The sequence below is a fragment of the Anabrus simplex genome, chromosome X (genome assembly GCF_040414725.1).
Source record: "Anabrus simplex isolate iqAnaSimp1 chromosome X, ASM4041472v1, whole genome shotgun sequence".
Lineage (NCBI taxonomy): Eukaryota > Metazoa > Arthropoda > Insecta > Orthoptera > Tettigoniidae > Anabrus > Anabrus simplex.
In genome coordinates, this window is record NC_090279.1 from 156,066,569 (window position 1) to 156,087,033 (window position 20,465).

General features: G+C 41.7%; 1 protein-coding gene across 1 annotated transcript in view; it reads left to right on the forward strand.

The window, feature by feature from the left end:
* LOC136885938 (uncharacterized) overlaps positions 1-13,603 on the forward strand; it is a 446,708-nt gene extending 433,105 nt beyond the window's left edge. The window contains exons 3-4 of the mRNA XM_068230933.1: positions 12,768-13,115; positions 13,412-13,603. Of these exons, the coding sequence (XP_068087034.1) occupies positions 12,768-13,115; positions 13,412-13,603 (540 nt within the window). The remainder of the gene's footprint in view (positions 1-12,767; positions 13,116-13,411) is intronic.
* The last annotated feature ends 6,862 nt before the right edge of the window (positions 13,604-20,465 follow it).

Below are 20,465 nucleotides of genomic sequence, written 5' to 3' on the forward strand. Positions count from 1 at the left end.
CACTGTACCACTTCGCAGTAACTGTCCTTTGTGTATCTAGCACAACCCGAGTCAGGATCCCCCGTCTAGTGAAGAATACTGCAATCATCCTTTTCTTCACTGGCCTTGACTTTCGCACAGTCACAGGAGTACCCTCATCTTCAAACAGCCACACCTTGTTCTGGGATTTTGTTGGGACATCGTGATAATAAAGCCAAGTTTCGTCACCTGTAACGATGCTATTGACGTTACGCGAAGTCCCATTTTCAAACTGTTTTAGCATTTTTGGCACCATTTCACTCGATGTGCCCTTTGTTCCTCTGACAGTGAATGGGGCACCCAAAGGGAACAAACCTTTCTAACATGGACACGGTCGTGTAGAACTGAATGAATAGCTGGTGCAGGGATGTGGAGGGTCTCTTCTACCTGCCGGTATGTCAAACCCCTCTCTTGCTCTTTCCTCACAGATTCTATGTTTTCCTCAGTCAGAAATTCAGACGATCGCCCAGAACGACGATCGTCTTCAACCCCAAAACTTCCCCTCTGGCACTCTTTGTACCAGCGAAAAATTGTTGTCCCATGTGGACAGTCTTTCCCCAGCACAGGAGTCATTTCCTCCAGGCACTGGTCAACAGTTAATCCATGAGCAAAACTGTAGCGGATAATTGTGCGATATTCACCTTTAGACCACACTGACATCTTAACTTGCTTTCAATCCCACTGCTTGGTAACAACTGTGTTGTGAAGGTCGCGCCTTGGTGTCTTCTAGACCAACCGTTTTTGCGTATTGCAAAACTTTTCTACTGCCCTTTATAACACCACCTGAAACCCACGGTGTGACGCTGATCGGTAGCTGCTAGGTGATCGGTTATTTACGGATACGTTCGTTAACCCTAGAAAGCTAACGTGGTATACAAGGAACGTTAAAGCTAACGCATAGTCATTTTGACGAACAGATTTATTGCTATGTAAAAATGACTTATTGGTATATATTTATGCATTTTAGATGATGCATTTCTTTGATAGGTTCTTGTCAGCTTACACAAACGTTCAGATTACATTCATCGTCCATTGTTGCATTCCAAACAGCATCTTGATGGATGTTCCCCGCATACAACTCTGGAGCAATGACAACAATACACTTTGGTCATCCTCCGTTTCTTGCTTGGGCAAAAGGCACATATCTTGTGTTTTCTTGATTCAGGACATTCTGCTTCATCTATAGCCATATTCACGTGAAGTATTTCTGCCACAGATGAGCGCAGCATGCGCGGCAAGTTGCGCGTTCCAAGGCGATGTGTCACCCATGGCTTCATAAGTTCATACTGCAGCTCTTTTGCAAATTGCCTCCTAGTCAAAGGCTTTTCTTTATTGTTGAACTTATTGTGAACATAAATCATATAAGAGTTCACTAGAAAAATATTCAGCATACCAAAGAAGACACAAAGTGGCCATCTTCTTATCTTTCTACTACAATTCATTTGATTACAGGAAATTCAGATGAAAATATCCAAAAGGTGTGTGATTCAATACCTAGACAGAGAGCAGGAAGGATTCTTGTTAACTAGGTTCAAGTAAAACAGCAAACATAATTCAGCAATTTCAGTCGAATAGCGAATTATACTTACGACAAAGCTAAGGCTTCGTCTGAAAGACTACGCATAGCACATAACACACTAACGAGACAGGAATCCGACGCAACCGATCTAACATCATCCACAGCTCAAGGACAAATGAAGGTACTGAAGGAGGAGCCAAGCGGCTGAAGTTGCGAGAAGGGGCGGGGGAGATAAATTTTATCATGGCCGTCGTCATTTTGACGAAGCATTAGCTCTCTAGGGTTAAACAGCCATGTGGCGTGCGAACGGTGGACTTGGACGCACATTGCAACAAAAAACTTCTTCGGTTTGTGCTCTCAAGCCGTAACATTTAGCAATACCGCTTCGCAAGGCCCATTTTAATTTTCCGGCGGAACGATCTGATTGACTAAATTCAGCAGTTGATAAATTACAACGGCGCGAGACATCGAATTATTTATTTTCAAATTATTTATCAGTATGACCAACCCTCTAGCGCTCACGTTGTTCCCAACCATGGACGTCAGTTGGAATGACCTACACCAGTGTTCTCCGGAGGCCACACGCCGTTATTATCACCTGGTGGTGTAGTGGTTAGTGTGATTAGCTGCCATTCCCAGAGGTACGGGTTCGATTCCCGGCTCTGCCAGGAAATTTGGAAAGTGGTACGAGGACTGGAACGGGGTCCACTCAGCCTCTGGAATTCAACTGAGTAGAGGGGTGTTTGATTCCCACCTCAGCCATCCTGGAAGTGGATTTCCGTGGTTTCCCACCTCTCCTCCAGCCAAATGCCGGGATGGCACCTAACTTAAGGCCTCGGCCGCTTCCTTCTCTGCCTGTCCCTCTCTATCTTCCGATTCCCCCGCACGGTTCCAGTTCAGCAGCCTGAGCGACGTACAGGTCCTTCTCCTCAGTTGTATCCCTGACAAAAGACACTGCACTTGAGGCGGTCGAGGTAGGATCCTTCGCTGAGTCCGAGGGAAAAGAACCAACCCTGAAGGGTAGACGGATTTTAAAAAAAGAAAATATGCCCAATTAATAAATAAATACTCCACCTCTGTGGTGTAGTGGTTAGCGTGATTAGCTGCCACCCCCGGAGGTCCGGATTCGAAATTTGAAAAGTGGTACGAGGGCTGGAACGGAGTCCACTCAGCCTCGGGAGAACAATTGAGTGGAGGTAGTTCGATTCCCACCTCAGCCATCCTCGAAGTGGTTTCCCACTTCTCCTGCAGGCAAATGCCGGGATGGTACCTAACTTAAGGCCACAGGCGCTTCCTTCTCCCTTCCCTTCCCATCTCTCCCGACTTTCCCATCCCTGCCACCCCCCCTCCCAAACAAGGACACTGTTTAAAATTGCAGGTGAGACCACCTAGGAAAGGTACTGGTCCTCCTCCCCAGTTGTATCCCCCACTCAGAGTCTGAAGCTCCAGGACACTGCTCTCGAGGCGGTAGAGGTGGGATCCCTCGCTGAGTCCGAGGGGAAAAAACCAACCCTGGAGGGTAAACAGATTAAGATAGAAAGAAAAATATCACAATAAATAAATAAAATAAATAAATAAATAGACCATCCTCATAGCTGCCTGTGGAGAACGCTTGTTCTCGGACTGAGTAGGAGGAACATCGGTCATCTTGATAAAGAATGATATTATGCATTCAAAAGGCTAGCACCCTGCATGTAACAGTACATAAGTTGACAACACAGTCCTCCCGGACAAAGAACATAATAGCAGGAAACTTGTGACGTCACTGTTGATATAGTGATATGGAATACAACCCACATATAAAGATACCGATCGTGAACTACAGGAACCTAATTACAATACTATACAGATCATAAACTATTTTTTTTTTTTTTTTTTTTTTTGCTTTACGTCGCACCGACACAGATAGGTCTTATGGCGACGATGGGACAGGGAAGGGCTAGGACTGAGAAGGAGGCGGCCGTGGCCTTAATTAAGGTACAGCCCCAGCATTTTCCTGGTGTGAAAATGGGAAACCACGGAAAACCATTTTCAGGGCTGCCAACAGTGGGGTTCGAACCTACTATCTCCCGAATACTGGATACTGGCCGCACTTAAGCGACTGCAGCTATCGAGCTCGGTGATCATAAACTAAATCCTTTACTTTTTTCGTAGCCTTTCCCGAATTTGTGTCTTTTTTTTTTTAGATCGTTACCTTATGTAATGCCAACAATAAATAACTTAGGGCACTCGCCCAGTTGACAGATTCCCTATCTGTTGTTTTCCTAGTCATTTCTTAAATAATTGCAAATAGTTTGGGAATTCTTGGAACAGTTCCCTTGGTAAATTATTCCAATCCCTAACTCCTCTTCCTATAAACGAATATTTTCCCCAATTTAACCTCTTGAATTACATCTATACAGTGGCGAAGCGTGAACTCAGTAAGGGGGTAGACAGAGATTTTTTTACTTTAAACTGTTGTAATCATATTATATGTTGAATTTTGTTTTCAACGCATACAGATCTATATTTAATATTAACCTATATTAATGACTGAAAATAAGACAAATCCTATAACAGACTATAAGCCTACGTGCACTCGGCAGCGGGAGTTGTCAAATAACAACATACTTTTAGAAAAAAAATTAGGAATATATTTCATATCTATGTAGATTTAATAAGAGATATAAGAAATAAATAGGCTTTCGTACAAGTCACCTTAAACGATATTCTTGTAAATGAGTTCAATCCGTCTGTTCTTCATTTCAGCAAATATATCTGTTACTCTCGTTTTGAAGTCGGGGGTCTTGCTAAGATGCCACAACAGCTCCTTCTAGAGTTTCCAAGTTAGACAGTCTATAGTTGGTCATCGAATTCCTTAAATAGGTTTTAATTCGTTTGAAGGCACCCATTGCGTGATCGCTAGAAACTGACGTTAACGGAATATACGGCATCAAGTTAAAGGCCCACCCCAGTGCTGTCCCAACCCTCTTTCTTTTCCGTGCCACCGGTGTATCAGAATGTGAAAGCTCCATACCTAAAAAAAAGGACGTGAAATTGCTTGTAAATATTATATACGGAAGATAATAAATATGTCAATAACTACTCCAATAACCTCTATTGGCTTTCCTATGAGCAATGTATAAAGCAGATATCAGAAGGGTGGTACTCCTTAAACAACAATCTACGATCTGCGGGCGGCAACACTCTAGGCCAGGGCCTCTCAGGGTGCATGCGCGTGGTGCATGCACTGTGCACGGTGCAAAAGACGACTTGGCTTGGTTGACCAGAGTGCAGATCCCCCACTCCTCGATTTGGAGCAATAGCGCTTACTCTCTCTTTCCTCACGCCTGTCTCGCTCGCTCCGTCTGTCTCCCTCTGCCCCACTTGCGCCGTAACGCTCCAAATCCGGGCTGAGTTGAGCCGAGTATAGCCGAGTAGAGCCGAGCATAGCCGAGTAGCTCAGAGACGAAGCGTTGATCCGAGCCATGCCGAGCGGCAGCGATGCACAGTGCACGGAGCTCTTGCGCCTCGATCTGCACGCGTGAGATTTTGGGCGTTTGAGAGGCCCTGCTCTAGGCTTCATTCACCGTAACCGCGCTAAGCGATTCCCGCGTAAAATATAGGTCAGACAACAATCGGGACTCAGGGCGATATCAATAGAAGATGAAAAAAAACTTCCTTCGGGTCACCGGTGGGCCGATCAAAACTAGCAGTATGCCTCGATCCTTTACTTCAATTGGAACACTATGTTGCCATTAGTTAACGGAAATTCGTAACTAGGACGTAGTTACTTACTTCGCAATTCTGGGAAGTTCGCACCAACGGATAAGAGTAACATGTTTCGGGGCACATGGTGACCCGAACCGCACGGAACGTGTTAAGCAATTTTGTTGTTTTCTTATGTACACTCTGGAGTTCATTATTAAGAATGTAAGCCAATAGTTGTTGGGGTTGTAATATCGTCACTAATATTGGTGGGCAAGAAAATGAATGTACAGTTGAACCTGCTTTATACGTAGCTCTGTTCTACGTAATTCGTATTTGTACGTAATTTCCTTTAGGTCCCGACAAAATATAATTTAAAAGCGTGCTATTTAAACCTTATTTATACGTAATCCATTTATACGTAATTCGCTGTTATACGTATTAAGTGCCAGTGAAATATAACTGAGTTTTGCGTAATTGTAATGAGAATGTGCTTTTTTTTTAAAAGAAACTACTGTATTTACGAAGTTTCCTCTTTGTCGGCGTAGGCGATCGGGTTTCGGTGCTGGAACAGAACAGAGTTTTGCCGAGTGACATTGTTGACCCTTACTTACTGGCGGCTTAACAAAGGCGGGTCCCCTTCGCTCCTCCTCTACCTTCGTCGTTTTTTGCACGCCCCGAAAGACAGTCTGGCTGTATGTGGTGAACCACCGGATGAAGAGATTATTGCTGATGTATGCCAACAACGCGGCGGTGATTGACAAGCTACAGGCGATAGTGACATTGGAAATGGAGATAACGACTTGAATCTTGACACCTGAACTTACTGAAGTTTTAAGTGCAATCGAAGTGTGTAGGCATTACATCAGTGCGAAAAGTTGTAGTGAAAATGCTTCGAATTCATTAGTAAGTTTGTTAAAGGAGGTTTACCAAGCTCGATAGCTGCAGTCGCTTAAGTGCGGCCAGTATCCAGTATTCGGGAGATAGTAGGTTCGAACCCCACTATCGGCAGCCCTGAAGATGGTTTTCCGTGGTTTCCCATTTTCACACCAGGCAAATGCTGGGGCTGTACCTTAATTAAGGTCACCGCCGCTTCCTTCCCACTCCTAGCCCTTTCCTGTCCCATCGTCGCCAAAAGACCTGTCTGTGTCGGTGCGACGTAAAGCAACTTGCATTAAAAAAAAAAAAAAGTTAAAGGCGGTTTATACTCTTAATGCAAGAAAAGTGAAACAAACCAAACTATCTGATTTCTTTAAGGCTGGGCCGAGTTCAAAATAATACTTTCTGTCTTAATGTATTTATTATTTGCAAGGATTTACACATGTAATTCTATTCCATTGGTTTATCAGTAAATATGTGATGTATTGCGTAAGTCTGATTTCTAAGTAATTCTGAGTTACAAGTAGTTTTTTCTCTTCCCCTTGATATACGTATAAGTCAGGTTCAACTGTACTTGAAAGGTTTTCATGCTGTCATTCATGTATAAGGTGTAAGTGTGCTATATTTCTGATGCTTGTTGTTTAAAGGGGCCCAACATCGAAGGTCATCGGCCCCGTGCTATATTTCGTATTTGAATATTATTTTATTTTGAAACGTGTCTTATAATAAAGTAAATTCAAATTAATTACATTAAAAGCATGTCTGAGATGGTAGCCAATAAGAGCACCTTTATCAGATAGATCCAAATACGAGTACTAGCCAATGAGAGCAAGAAGAGACGCTGGTAAGTCTGTCTACTGGGCGGAGAAATCTCGCTATAGGAAAGTCATAGTCTCACAGTCAGCACCTACAGATAGCGTTACTGTTGTTCTATCTGAAAGCTTTGAAAATCAAAGGGAACATACACAGAATGGACAGCGTCTACTTTCGCCTACGTGCTTCGTGTAACTGACGCGAGCCCGAGTATTGCCAAAGTTTGACGAAAATAAGTAAAGCGGGGAATACAATAATGTCATGAATGTGGAAATACTTATTATAAAACGTTAACTAGATGACATTTCGTTCACAAAATGTTAAGGGTACACGCTGTCTACCCTGACGCTTCGCCCTGCATCTATATATAGTGATCTTTCCTACTTTTAAAAACACCACTCAGACTTATTCGTCTATTAATATCATTCCACGCCATCTCTCCGTTGACAGCTCGGAACATATCATTTAGTCGAGCAGCTCATCTCCTTTCTCCCAAGTCTTCCCAACCTAAACTTTGCAACATTTTCGCAACGCTATTTTGTCGGAAATTACCCAGAAAAAAATCGAGCTGCTTCTCTTTGAAATATTTCCAGTCCCGTATTAAGTGATCCTGGTGAGAGTCCCATACACTGGAACCACACTCTTACCAGAGACTTATATACCCACTCCTTTACATTCTTACTATAACCCCTAAATACCCTCATAGTGCAGAAATCTGTACCCTTTATTTACACTCCCGTTTATGTGGCCACCCCAATGAAGATCTTTCCTTACAATGTTCTCCGTGAGGTATTATGATCCCATCAACAGTGTAATTAAACCTGAGACGACTTTTCCTATTAGTGAAACTCACAATCTGACTTTTAACCCCGTTATTCATCATACCATTGCCTACTGTCCATCTCACAACATTATGGAGGTTTTTTTGCAGTTGCTCACAATCTTGTGACTTATTTATTACTCTGTACAGAATAACAGTATCCGCAAAATGCCTTATCTCTATGTGGAAGGATGTGCTCACTATTACTTATTTCGTGCCTAGCGGCGTGTATATGATGATGTGTGAATTAAGCAAAACACAAACGCCCAGTCACCAAGCCAGATAATTAACCAAACTCAGTTGATATACCTGGCCCTACTGGGAATCGAAACCAGGACCCTACGGTGGCCATTCAAGCAAGAAACTGGAAGTGTTCGTAAACCAAGCCCAATGCTATTTATTTATTTATTTATTATCTATTTGTTTATCTATTTTTCTATTTATTTATCTATTTATTTATTTCATTATTTATTGATTCATTTATCTATTTATTTATCTATTTTATTTATTTATTTATTTATTATCTATTTATTTGTTTATCTATTTATTTATTTCATTATTTTTGGATTCATTTATCGATCTATTTATCTATTTAATTAATTTATTTATTTATTTATTATCTATTTATTTATCTATTTGTTTATATATTTATATATTTGTTTATCTATTTATTTATTTATTTCATTATTTATTGATTCATTTATCTATTTATTTATTTATTTTATTTCTTTATTTATTCATTTATTTATTTATTTATCTATTTATTTATCTATTTAATTGATTGGTTTATGTATGTATTTATTATCTATCTATTTATCTATTTGTTTATCTATTTATTTCATTATTTATTGATTCATGTATCTATTTATTTATCCATTTATTTATTTATTTATTTATTTATTTATTTATTTATTTATTTATTTATTTATTTATTTATTTATTTATTTATTTATTTATTTATTTATTTATTTATTTGGCCGGCTGTGGACCAGGGTTATTTTAATCGTTTGCATCCTTGAACCTCCTATCTTTCATCAGTCCAAGTCTTGCCTGTTTTATCAAGACTTTCTCAAGACTACTTTTCTTGGACTCGCTGGTATGGTCGAACTTTCTTCACGTTTTGACGTGTGATCCATATTTCTGGAAAGTCTTTTTCAACTCCTTCTGAACCCAACTTGGCAGATTCGATCCTGGCTCATTCCGTTGGTATTTGAAGTTTCTCCCTACGTCAGCCTCGTGTTGGTAGATTTATTGGCACGTAAAAGAACTCCTGCGGGACTTAATTCCGGCCCCTCGCTGTCTTCAAAAACCGCCAAACGTAGTTAGTGGAAAGTAAATCCAATAACATTATTATTATTAGTTCTTCTGATGTCAAACTGATCTTTTCCCAACATGACTCAATGTATCGTACATGAATTAATGTAAATACTTAAGTACTATGCAATTCATTCTCACATTCAGTCATACATTTTACATTCTAGCTACGTACTTAAGTAGGATAGGCCGGCAAGATCTTTTAAAAGACACTAATATCGTGCAATTCCTAACTCTCTACGGGAGAGAATTCCATAGCCCTGCTGCAGACACATGGAATGACGGGTATACACTGATATACGATCACTGAAGCAGTAGGGTGAATGCATATTAGTTATATATACACTTGATGACCCCGACGCGATTGGGAAGCCGACATGATTCAGAGGCTGACGTGATGTTGCCGGTGATTTTGTATTGTTCTTGTGGTCAAGGAATGGAAATTCACTTCCAGCTGCTGTCAGGAGCTCGTAAGACAATATCAAAATTTAAGACTGCATGGAGAGATTATCTGCTTATTGTTTCGTGTGAACGGTGACGTATGATGTGATTGTGTTATGTGTGTCAGTAATATAGCCATTTTACTGTACAACAGAAGAATGTTGTCCCTTATAAATTAACCTTATTAGCTGCCTCTGTGGATCAGTGGTAGAGTGTCAGCCTACGCATGCCAAGATAGCGGGTTCAAACCCGGCAGAAGAAGTCGGATTTTTGAAGGGCGGAAGAAAGTCCATTCGACACTCCATGTCGTACGATGTCGGCATGTGAAAGATCTCTGGTGATACATTTGGTGTTTACCGGCCAAAATTCATTAAATCTCAGCCATAGATGCCCAAGAGAGTTTCGGTTTACTCGGTCTGCCATCTAGTGGGCCTAGAGTAAGACAGAACGTCGAAATGGACGAGCAGACAGCCAGATGGCGTCAAATCGAAATGTCTGCACAGGGTAGCTGAGGCCATACCATTATTATTATTATTATTATTATTATTATTATTATTATTATTATTATTATTATTATTATTATCATTATTATTATTATTTTAGTGTTACAGTGTAAATGTACATAACATTTAGCTCATGTACACAATTTATTGCCGTCTTATTCTTAATCTGTTTACCCTCCAGGGTTGGTTTTTCCCTCGTACTCAGCGAGGGATTCCACCTCTACCGCCTCAAGGGCAGTGACCTGGGGCTTCAGACTCTGGGTTATGGGATACGACTGGTGAGGATGACGAGTACCTCGCCCAGGCGGCCTCACCTGCTATGCTGAACAGGGGCTCTGCGGCACGACGGGAAGAATGGAAGGGATAGACAAGGAAGAGGGAAGGAAGCGGCCGTGGCCTTAAGTTAGGTACCATCCCGGCATTTGCCTGACGGAAAAGTGGTAAACCACGGAAAACCACTTGCAGGATGACTGAGATGCGAATCGAACCCGGGCCTCCAGGAGTGGCAGCTAATCACACTAACCACTACACTACGAAGTCGGATATTTATTGCCATACTTGTTTTTAATTATGATTTTTCTCTTTCTGTTTTTACTTATATGTCACGAATTTCATTTGTTTGTTGATCTTTGCTTTCCATCCTCATTATATGTTTTCCAGATTTGTTATTTAGTTTAATTATCTTTGATTTTATAATAGAATATTAAGCTCACCGGACAAACACTTAGTCACGCCTGGAGAAATTATTACAAGCAACACTTAATAGCTTGTAACTCCGCCTCTGGACTGGATAACCGCCTGGATTCGGTTAGGAAGTGAGTCCACAAGCTTGTACATCGCATCCAGGAGGATTTGATCTCGCAATCCCACCAAATAGCGGGGATGCTGACGTCGGGGTTTTGCCCGCTGTTCCAACATGTCTCACAGATTTCCAATGGGATTCAAGTCAGGTGATTTTGCAGGCCAATCGACATGTAATAGGGAAGGGGAGTGTTCATAAAACCAGTCACATTTGCGTCTAGACGAATGGACTTTGCTGTTCTTGAAAAATCGGGGTATCAATAGCATACTCATCATGCAGATGTTGGCTGAAAGGCTGGTTCATGTTAGTGGTCCCCTTAGTGAGCGGGCCCAATCCATGATACGCCTGCTTCATTTGGCCTTCGGTGTACTCGACAACGTGCATCATTGGAACGTGGTTCGTCAGACCACATTACGTTCCGCCAGTCAGCTACTGTCCATGCTCGATGATTTCTAGCCCACTGAAGACGCGCGGCTTTCCATGTGCCCGTGTGAGCAATGGCTTCTTGCAACGTGAACGACTCAAGATGTTCGTTGCATCCAGTTCTGTCCCTTCCTGTCGAGTTTGTAAGCGATTTGGTTTCACAAGCCGTGAAACACGTCTCAGGTCCCTCTTTTTCCGACCACAATTCTAACTTCGTGTTTCGTAGACACTTTGTAGACACTTTGAACAGTCCGCTGCGAAACACCAACAAATCCAGCAACTTCACGTACCGTTTGGCCATGGGCACGGCCAAACGTGATTGCCCCTTTTTGCCACTCTGCCACATCCTTACATCTGCCCATGCTGATGTACACTGTATGTTCAGTCTTCAGCCCTAAGGCTGGTTGGATCCTCAGTAGCTCTGTCATAGATGGCCTAGGCATCACTGAAGAGGCGTACTAGGGAAATGAGGAGTGTGGTAGTTTCCCGTTGCTTTCCTCACTGACGTGCACTGCTATTACTAAAATGTCTTCAAAGCTCGCCTGAAGGGAAGGTGGGCCTCTTAGACAGAAACACTGTCCCCCAAGCAGGGAGATTTCTTACGGTGAAGGAGATGGTCGCAGAAGATGACGGGGTTGGCAGCCGGAACTGTTCCGGCATTCGCTTTAGTGCAGGAGAATGGAAAACCACGGAAACTGTTCTCAAGACAGCCGACGGTTGGGGGCCAGCCGTGAGGTCCACGGTAGAGCCGTGGCCACCCCTCTTCTGCTCGGTTGGCCAGTGAGAGTGCAGAGCTGTCGGACTACGGACCAGCCGTGGCCACTTGTGGGCCGAGACCCACTCCGCACCCACGGACGTACACTGCCCCGCTTGAAACATAAAATGTCTCGCTGATCGCTACTGCTTTATGCTCACGTACAGCCAGTGGCGTAAGCACTAAGATGACTAACTTCAATCAATCAATACTGATCTGCATGTAGGGCAGTCGCCCAGGTGGCAGATTTCCTATCTGTTGTCTTCCTAGACTTTTCTTAAATGATTTCAAAGAAATTGGAAATTTATTTGAACACCTCCCTTGGTAAGTTATTCCAATCCCTTTTTTGTGTGTACCGGGCGAGTTAGCCGTGCGCGTAGAGGCGCGCGGCTGTGAGCTTGCATCCGGGAGATAGTAGGTTCGAATCCCACTATCGGCAACCCTGAAGATGGTTTTCCGTGGTTTCCCATTTTCACACCAGGCAAATGCTGGGGCTGTACCTTAATTAAGGCCACGGCCGCTTCCTTCCATCTCCTAGGCCTTTCCTATCCCATCGTCGCCATAAGACCTATCTGTGTCGGTGCGACGTAAAGCCCCTAGCAAAAAAATTTTTTTTTTGGTGTATTATCTTATAATTGACGTGGTTAAGTGCAAGAGAGGGCGACGAGCTCTAACTTCGCCACTGCTAAAGTCAAACATAAATAAATCCTTATCCTTGTGTTGTCAGTGTTTGTATGTCCTAGATCTGTCCATTCCTGCTAGAATGTTTCTTAAAAAAGAGATGCGTGTTTCAGGGAGGGCCTGGTCGTGCTGGGGCGGCAGTAACAGCCACCAACAGCGACTGCTCACTCCAGAGCACAAGGACAGCCGACACGTCTCTCCCCAGCATGCGGTCCCGGCCGTGTTCTTACCCAGAGCAGTTGACACCTCGACCGCTGCTCAAGAGCATCTCGTCCAGCAACTTCAGCTCCTCGTACAGCCAGCAGCGACAGACACGACCTCCTTGCTGGAGACTGTCCTCCAGTAGCACAGCACGGCCAGTCATCCTGGCTCCTCCAGAACCGTACGGCTCTCATCCCTCCATCGCCAGGAGCAATATCGGCTGTGTGTGTCAGTGTCAATGTGAGGCCAACAGGAACAAGGTAAGTTGAGCGTCATTATATTTTTATTATTCTTTTACATGGCCTCATTGGACCACTTTGGTCAATCATTTTCTGGTTATCTTCTTCAGTAAGTTTTCTTTCGGAATTGCCCAGTAGCTTTTCATTCGTTCTGATCTTTTCCGTCGTTTCTCCCCTGTAAATATCCTTTTCATTGTAAGCCGTTTTTCCAATGGCGGCGACTTTGCGGGAGGGAGGCTGTTGAAGGCGTTTTCTGCCACTCAAAAAAATATTTAGGGGACAGAGTGCCATTTTTCCCTCCCAAAAATTGTTGGTAGTCTTCGGAGGCTGCCAAGGCGTTAAATCTGGATAAGGTGGTGGTTGGTTTTATATCAAGAAATGAGATTAGAAAGCGGGCGTTCCTTCAGAGAAGTATATTTTCCATTCGAGACTGTTCAGGTGGTATATCTGCTGGTGGAGCTATTCGCATGTCGTATCATGAAATGCGCAATATAGGCTACCGTAAATAGGACATTTATTAAAAAAATGTATTTATGAAGCAAGATCAATCAATCACTCACTACTGATCTGCATTTAGGGCAGTCGCCCAGGTGGCAGATTCCCTATCTGTCGTTTTCCTAGCCTTTTCTTAAATGATTGCAAAGAAATTGGAAAATTATTGAACATTGCCCTTGGTAAGTTATTCCAATCCCTAACTCCCCTACCTATAAACGAATATTTGCCCCAATTTGTCCTCTTGAATTACAACTTTATCTTCATATTGTGATCTTTCCTACTTTTAAAGACACCACTCAAACTTATTCGTCTACTGATGTCCTCCCACGCCATCTCTCCACTGACAGCTCGGAACATACCATTTAGTCGAGCAGCTCGTCTACTTTCTCCCAAGTCTTCCCAGCCCAAACTTTGCAACATTTTTGTAACGCTACTCGTTTGTCGGATATCACCCAGAACAAATTGAGCTGCTTTTCTTTGGATTTTTTCCAGTTCTTGAATCAAGTAATCCTGGTGAGGGTCCCATACACTGGAACCATACTTACTCTGGTTGGGGTCTTACCAGAAACTTATATGCCCTCTCCTTTACATCCTTACTACAACCCTTAATTTCCCTCATAGCCATGTGCAGAGATCTGTACTCTTTATTAACAATCATATTTATGTGATTACCCCAATGAAGGTCTTTTCTTTTATTAACACCTAGGTATTTACAATGATCCCCAAAAGGAACTTTCACCCCCATCAACGCAGTAATTAAAACTGAGAGAACTTTTCCTATTTGTGAAACTCACAACCTGACTTTTAACCCCGTTTATCAACATACCATTGCCCACCGTCCATCTCACAACACTATCGAGGTCACCCTGCAGCCGCTCACAATCTTGTAACTTATTTATTACTCTGTAGAGAACAACATCATATGCAAACAGTCTCATCTGATTCCATTTCTTTACACATATCATTGGTATATAAATATAAGAAAACATAAAGGTCCAATAATACTGCCTTGAGGAATTCCCCTCTTAATTATTACAGGGTCAGATTCCAATATTTTTACTCGTGATTAGCGTACTTTTGATAGCTTCGTACGTAAAATATTCTTTCAAAATATGCTTTATGAATTAAGTTCAAGTTTTTTTGTGTTTACCTGCGAATATTATTGAAAACTCTGTACATAACACTCGTTCAAAAATGTATTTGAGAAACAAGCTCTATTATTGTTCTGCTGCTGGGGCTGTACCTTAATTAAGGCCACGGCCGCTTCCTTCCCACTCCTAGCCCTTCCCTGTCCCATCGTCGCCATAAGACCTATCTGTGTCGGTGCGACGTAAAGCAAGTAGCAATATATATATATATATATATATATATTGTTCTGCTTCTTTTCTCTTTGTGAACATTGCTATTATATAGGAATGTTTGGATTAATAGTTGTTCCTCATTTCACATGCCTGTGTTCGTGTTAATCATGACCGACTCGTTGGCTGAATGGTCAGCGTACTGGCCTTCGTTTCAGAGGGTCTCGGGTTCGATTTCCAGCCGGGTCGGGGATTTTAACCTTCATTGGTCAATTCCAATAGCCTGGGGGCTGGGTGTTTGTGCTGTCCCCAACATCCCTGCAACTCACACACCACACATAACACTATCCTCCACCACAATAACACGCAGTTACCTACACATGGCAGAGGCCGCCCACCCTCATCGGAGGGTCTGCCTTACTCGGCTAGAAATAACTACACGAAATTATTATGTTAATCATGCCCCCACCACCACCACCACCACCAATAATTATCCGAATTCGGCGCCCCTGCGTGTCTATTTTTGGTTTAATTCTTATGTTTTTCTGTTTCTTTAAAGTTTCTGTTTTGGAAATTATCCAGAGTTATTTTTAATTCTTCCATATCCTTTTTGATTTCCTTAATTCGTCCTGCTTGTTGCTTCACATTCCAAAGTTTCTTTGTTTGTTTCTTCTTCTTGTTCTTGTTTCGTTTTGCACATTCATAGAACGCGTTGAAACTTGTTCATTGACTTGAAGACTTTCGCCTTTCTATTCTTCCAAAATCTTTTCATTAACTCACTGTGTTGCCTCTTCCGTTCTTCTGACCACTTTATAAACCAGTCCTGCTGCTAGTTTTCACCACAAATGTGTGTTTATTTACTAAGGTTCTGAAGACTTGGCCAATTTTCATGATCTCTTCCCCGATGTTCAATTCATTCCGTAGCGGTCGATGACCTTCGATGTTAGGCCCCTTAAAACAACAAGCATCATTATCATCATCATCAGCAATTCATTCCGGTCTCCTCTTGTTTCCTCTAGCCAGTTTATTCTCCTCTTTTGGGAATTTATTACATCGAATAACCTGCTTGTGAGGCAATTATTATCCATCATAAAAATGTGTCCAAAAATATTCCAAACGACTCCTCAGTACAGTATTGATGAAACTGTGTAACTATAGAGGTCTGCAGTTCGCCTTTTGATCCAAAATCCATTTTCTTGTATGGGGCCGAAAATAATTTTACGTTCTTGTTTTTCAATAGGCTATCTGCAATTTCAGAATAACCTCCTAATGTTAAGGTTTCTGATGCACGTAGAGCTTCCCGTAGAATACTGTTTTGTAATGTTTTACTTTAGCATTACGTGACATTACTCGTTTAATGTAGTGATCCCGTGACAGTCTAAGTGCCCTCTGAAGTTTTGAGGCCATTTCTGTATTGACCAAACTGTCTAATCCCCAAGGAAGAATTATTTCTCCAAGGTACATTACTTTAAAAAGAGATACCAGGGACATTTTTGATGCTTATTTATTTATTTATTTATTTATTTATTTATTTACCCCCTGAAATTGTACATGTGCAATCTAGGGGCGGTAGATGGAGAAAGGGTAAGCCCCACATTCACGGAAGTGCCTCCATACCCACATAGACTTTATAGACTCAAAAACTACTGGACCGATTTCGCTGAAAATTTCACAATTATTTGTTCGTATAACTTTCGAGAGTATTTAGGAAGTGGTAAGACTCCCCTAATACCGCTAGGGGTGGTCGTGGGAGGGGATGAGGTTTAAAAATAATCGACAATAATGTTCAACAAGCTTAAAGGTAGATTTTTAAGATACAATTTTGAATTTATGTAGAGCTTGAGAAGATATATGAAGCTTTGAAAGTTGGGTCATAAACTAGGATTAGATACCCTATTCTTTCAATTGTAAAGGTTTTGCTTGAGTAGTAATAGTTATGTTCTTGAAACTCAAAGAATTTGGCGGTGTCTTAGTCTTTTCAGAGGAATCTGTCCTATAATCGATAGTACGCGTTATATTCGACTTGGTTTTGTTATCAGTTTGTATACCGCCGTCGTAAGATTATTTTTTTAGAGGGATAATTTTCTATAACTCTTATTAGAGATGAATAGTAACACTCCGGGTTCCAGCATGGCTTTCAACCAAACTTGGTACACACATGACTTACCATGTGGAGGAAAAATACTGTGGAGGACAAGACACCCCTAGAACCCCAAGGGGAGGGGTTGAAATATAGAAATAACTGAAAACGATCAATATTAGTGTCGAATCCGTGTTATTTGGGGTCGGTTAGAGCAGAGGTGCTCACGCTGGGTATTCCGTCCCGCGGGCTGGCAGAAAGATGATGAGCATATGCTATTCAACCACAGTGACGTTGTGCTTACGTCAGAGGCCGTGAAGGTCAAGGGCGAAGTTCTCGCAGTCACTCTCGATCACAGCGGCGATACGCGAGTTTGAAATGGAGGCAGAAACTAATGAATGAAAGACGGCAGAAATCCACATCATTTTAAATTTACGTTGTGAGAAATTAGTTATTTATGTTCATAAGCCAAGCGGCCATTAAGGCACTAGAAGCAGTCCCGGTAATATCCAGAATTATCTGGTATTGCCACTCACTTCTCCTGAAGCTCTCAAAGTACAACATTGTCAAAATAATTTATTTATTTATTTATTTATTTATTTATTTATTTATTTATTTGACTTTTTGAAAGTACCCAGGGAGTAAGCCCAATACAGTACCTTCTTAACACAACAGTCAACAGTACTTATAATGCATACATGTAAGTAAAGATAAATACACAATAATAATGCTGAAGATAATAAAGACAAGGAAGAAGAATGAATGGAAAACACATACACAGAGACAATGACAATCCAGAGTACAACAATGATTATTTCTACACTATAAAAATACAAGAATTGCAACAAAGGTATAAATAAAATAAATATAAATATAAAATATCATTTTATTATATTCGACTTGGTTTTGTTATCAGTTTGTATACCGCCGTCGTAAGATTATTTTTTTAGAGGGATAATTTTCTATAACTCTTATTTGAGATGAATAGTAACACTCCGGGTTCCAGCATGGCTTTCAACCAAACTTGGTACACACATGACTTACCATGTGGAGGAAAAATACTGTGGAGGACAAGACAAGACAATAATAAAATAAATATAAATAAAATATGGGTACCAGGGCATGCAGGTATAGAAGGAAATGAAAAGGCAGATAAACTGGCCAGGAAAGGGGCAGAAACACATTTTGTAGGCCCAGAACCTGTATGCGGGATTTCCTATGAACAAGCTCGACACTACATAGGAAAATGAGTACAAAAGAAATAAATGGAAAACTGGAAAAATACTCCAGGATGCAGGCTTACAAAGGAACTGATAAAAGGACCAAACAAGAAACATAGGCTACTAAAAAACTGTTGAGACTCAGCGGAGAAAATATAAGATGGTTAGTAGGACTGCTGACAGGACACTGCCGTCTGAAAAAAAAAAAAACACATAGAATTGGAGCAATAAGAGACAACATATGTAGGAAATGCAATGAAGCAGAGGAATCAGCTGAACACATACTTTTCGAATGTGAGGCGCTGGGTAGAATCAGAGTCTCCACTCTAGGACTACCAGGTGAAGAGAGTGAAAAAATCCAAGAAGACCCAATAAGAACAACCTGCAGCTTTGTGAAGGGAGCAGGTATATCTAGATGGAAATGAAGGAAAAACATGATAGCAAAAGATCTTAGAGGTCGACGCTGAATAGGAACTAATATTTAGAGGCCCCATGGAGGAAAGAAGAAAAGAAGAAGGACACTGATACAAGTGAATTATGTTGATATTCAGATTGCAGTACACGAAAATATCGTACATTAAAATACAGATCAAGAACAACACGATCAAGGTCACCAAGATTACAGGGAATGGTATATTCAGTTTACAACCTAAAATCCAACTTTCGAGGCTTCTCAGAAAATATATTCAACAGATCTGTTCGTTCTACAATTTTCTCTGAGTGTCTCTTTAGTCCAGGGCCTCTCAACTGCCCAAACTCTCACGCGTGCAAACCTAAGCGCAGAGGTTCCATGCACTGTACATCGGTCCGACTCAGCTCAACTCGGCTTGACTCGGATGGTGTAGTGCGCTGGTAGACGGCTTGTTTATCAGCAAAATGGATAAGCGCAAGACAACAACATAACAGTAGAGCAACCTGTTTCGAAGAAAGCAATGACTTCCGAAAATCCATTTCAATCGGACAGGGAACTTCCATATTTTTTTCTCACTCGTGACGATAAAGCCAAATGCTTAATCTGTGGGACAATAATTATGTGATCATCAAAAAGATCTGTTTTTCAATACAAAGGCTTTGCTCGAATTCTACGAGAATTTGTCGAAGGAAAGCTTCATTTCTGTTTTGACATCTACGAAAACTAGATTGCGAACGAGTATTTATGATTGTAATTTAAAGAATGCTCTCAGAATTGCTGTCAGCTGATCCCTTATTCCAGACCTTATTGGTATAATTGCATAGAAAAAGGAAAAGAAGAGCTAGAGAAGATAAATATTGTCTGTTCAAACCAAACTGAAGGAAGAGATAACATTGTCCCATAAAGTATAGTGCCTCCGCTCACCGCACGTTACATATCATAGTGAAGGAAGAATTAGTGGGGAAGGTGAGGAAGGTGGAGACAGGCCGAACGGGTGAGACAGATGTAGTGAAAGAGGAGTGGCGGTTTGCACTCTGGTCAACCTAGTGAATTCGTCTCCTGCACCTTGCACCGCGCAGTGCACTGGCGCATGCACCCGGAGAGACCCTGTTTTAGTTCACTGTTTTATTGTTAATTTCTGTTTATTTTATTTTCGTAAAATTTCTATGGGGGTGGTTCTAACCCCCAGTACCCCCCCCCCATTTGACTACGCCACTGGAGAACTTAAAGTAGCTGGGTAGCATTTTAACAGTTGGAGGTTGAAATTATAACAGTTGGAGGTTGAAATTAACTGCCGAATCAGCCCAGCGAGAAGCTTTTTCGAGAAGCTTACCCGGCGCGTTTTCTCGTCCCATGACCAGCAGTTACACACAAAACTGACTGTTCAACGCTGTTCTGTATGCTTCTGGTACTTGGTGCACCTGTCAACGGCATATCAAGATGTTAGATAGTCTTCTTCTTCATCATCCATTCCCCTTTTCCAGATTCTCTCTGGGTATTGTAGTGTATCAAAGCCCTCCACCTTACTCGATCTTTCCACCATTCCTCTTTTAGTACTTTATTGCTATCGACTCCTCTATTTGCTATACAGTCCACAAGAGAGCTCCTCCATCTCATTTTAGGCCGTCCCCTGAGACCTCTTTGCAATCTCTGTATCATGAATGTTCTCTTTGGTATTCTATCTCCTGGTATTCTCATCATGTGTCCAAACCATTTTAGCTTTGCTTACATCAATCTCTTCTTGAAATTTACACACTCCCGCGCTTCTCCTTATTTCCTCAGTATTTATCTTGTCTTGTCTTTCCCTGTGTGCTCCTCAAGAACCTCATTTCAGCTGTTTGTATCTTACTTTGGCTCCGTTTAGTA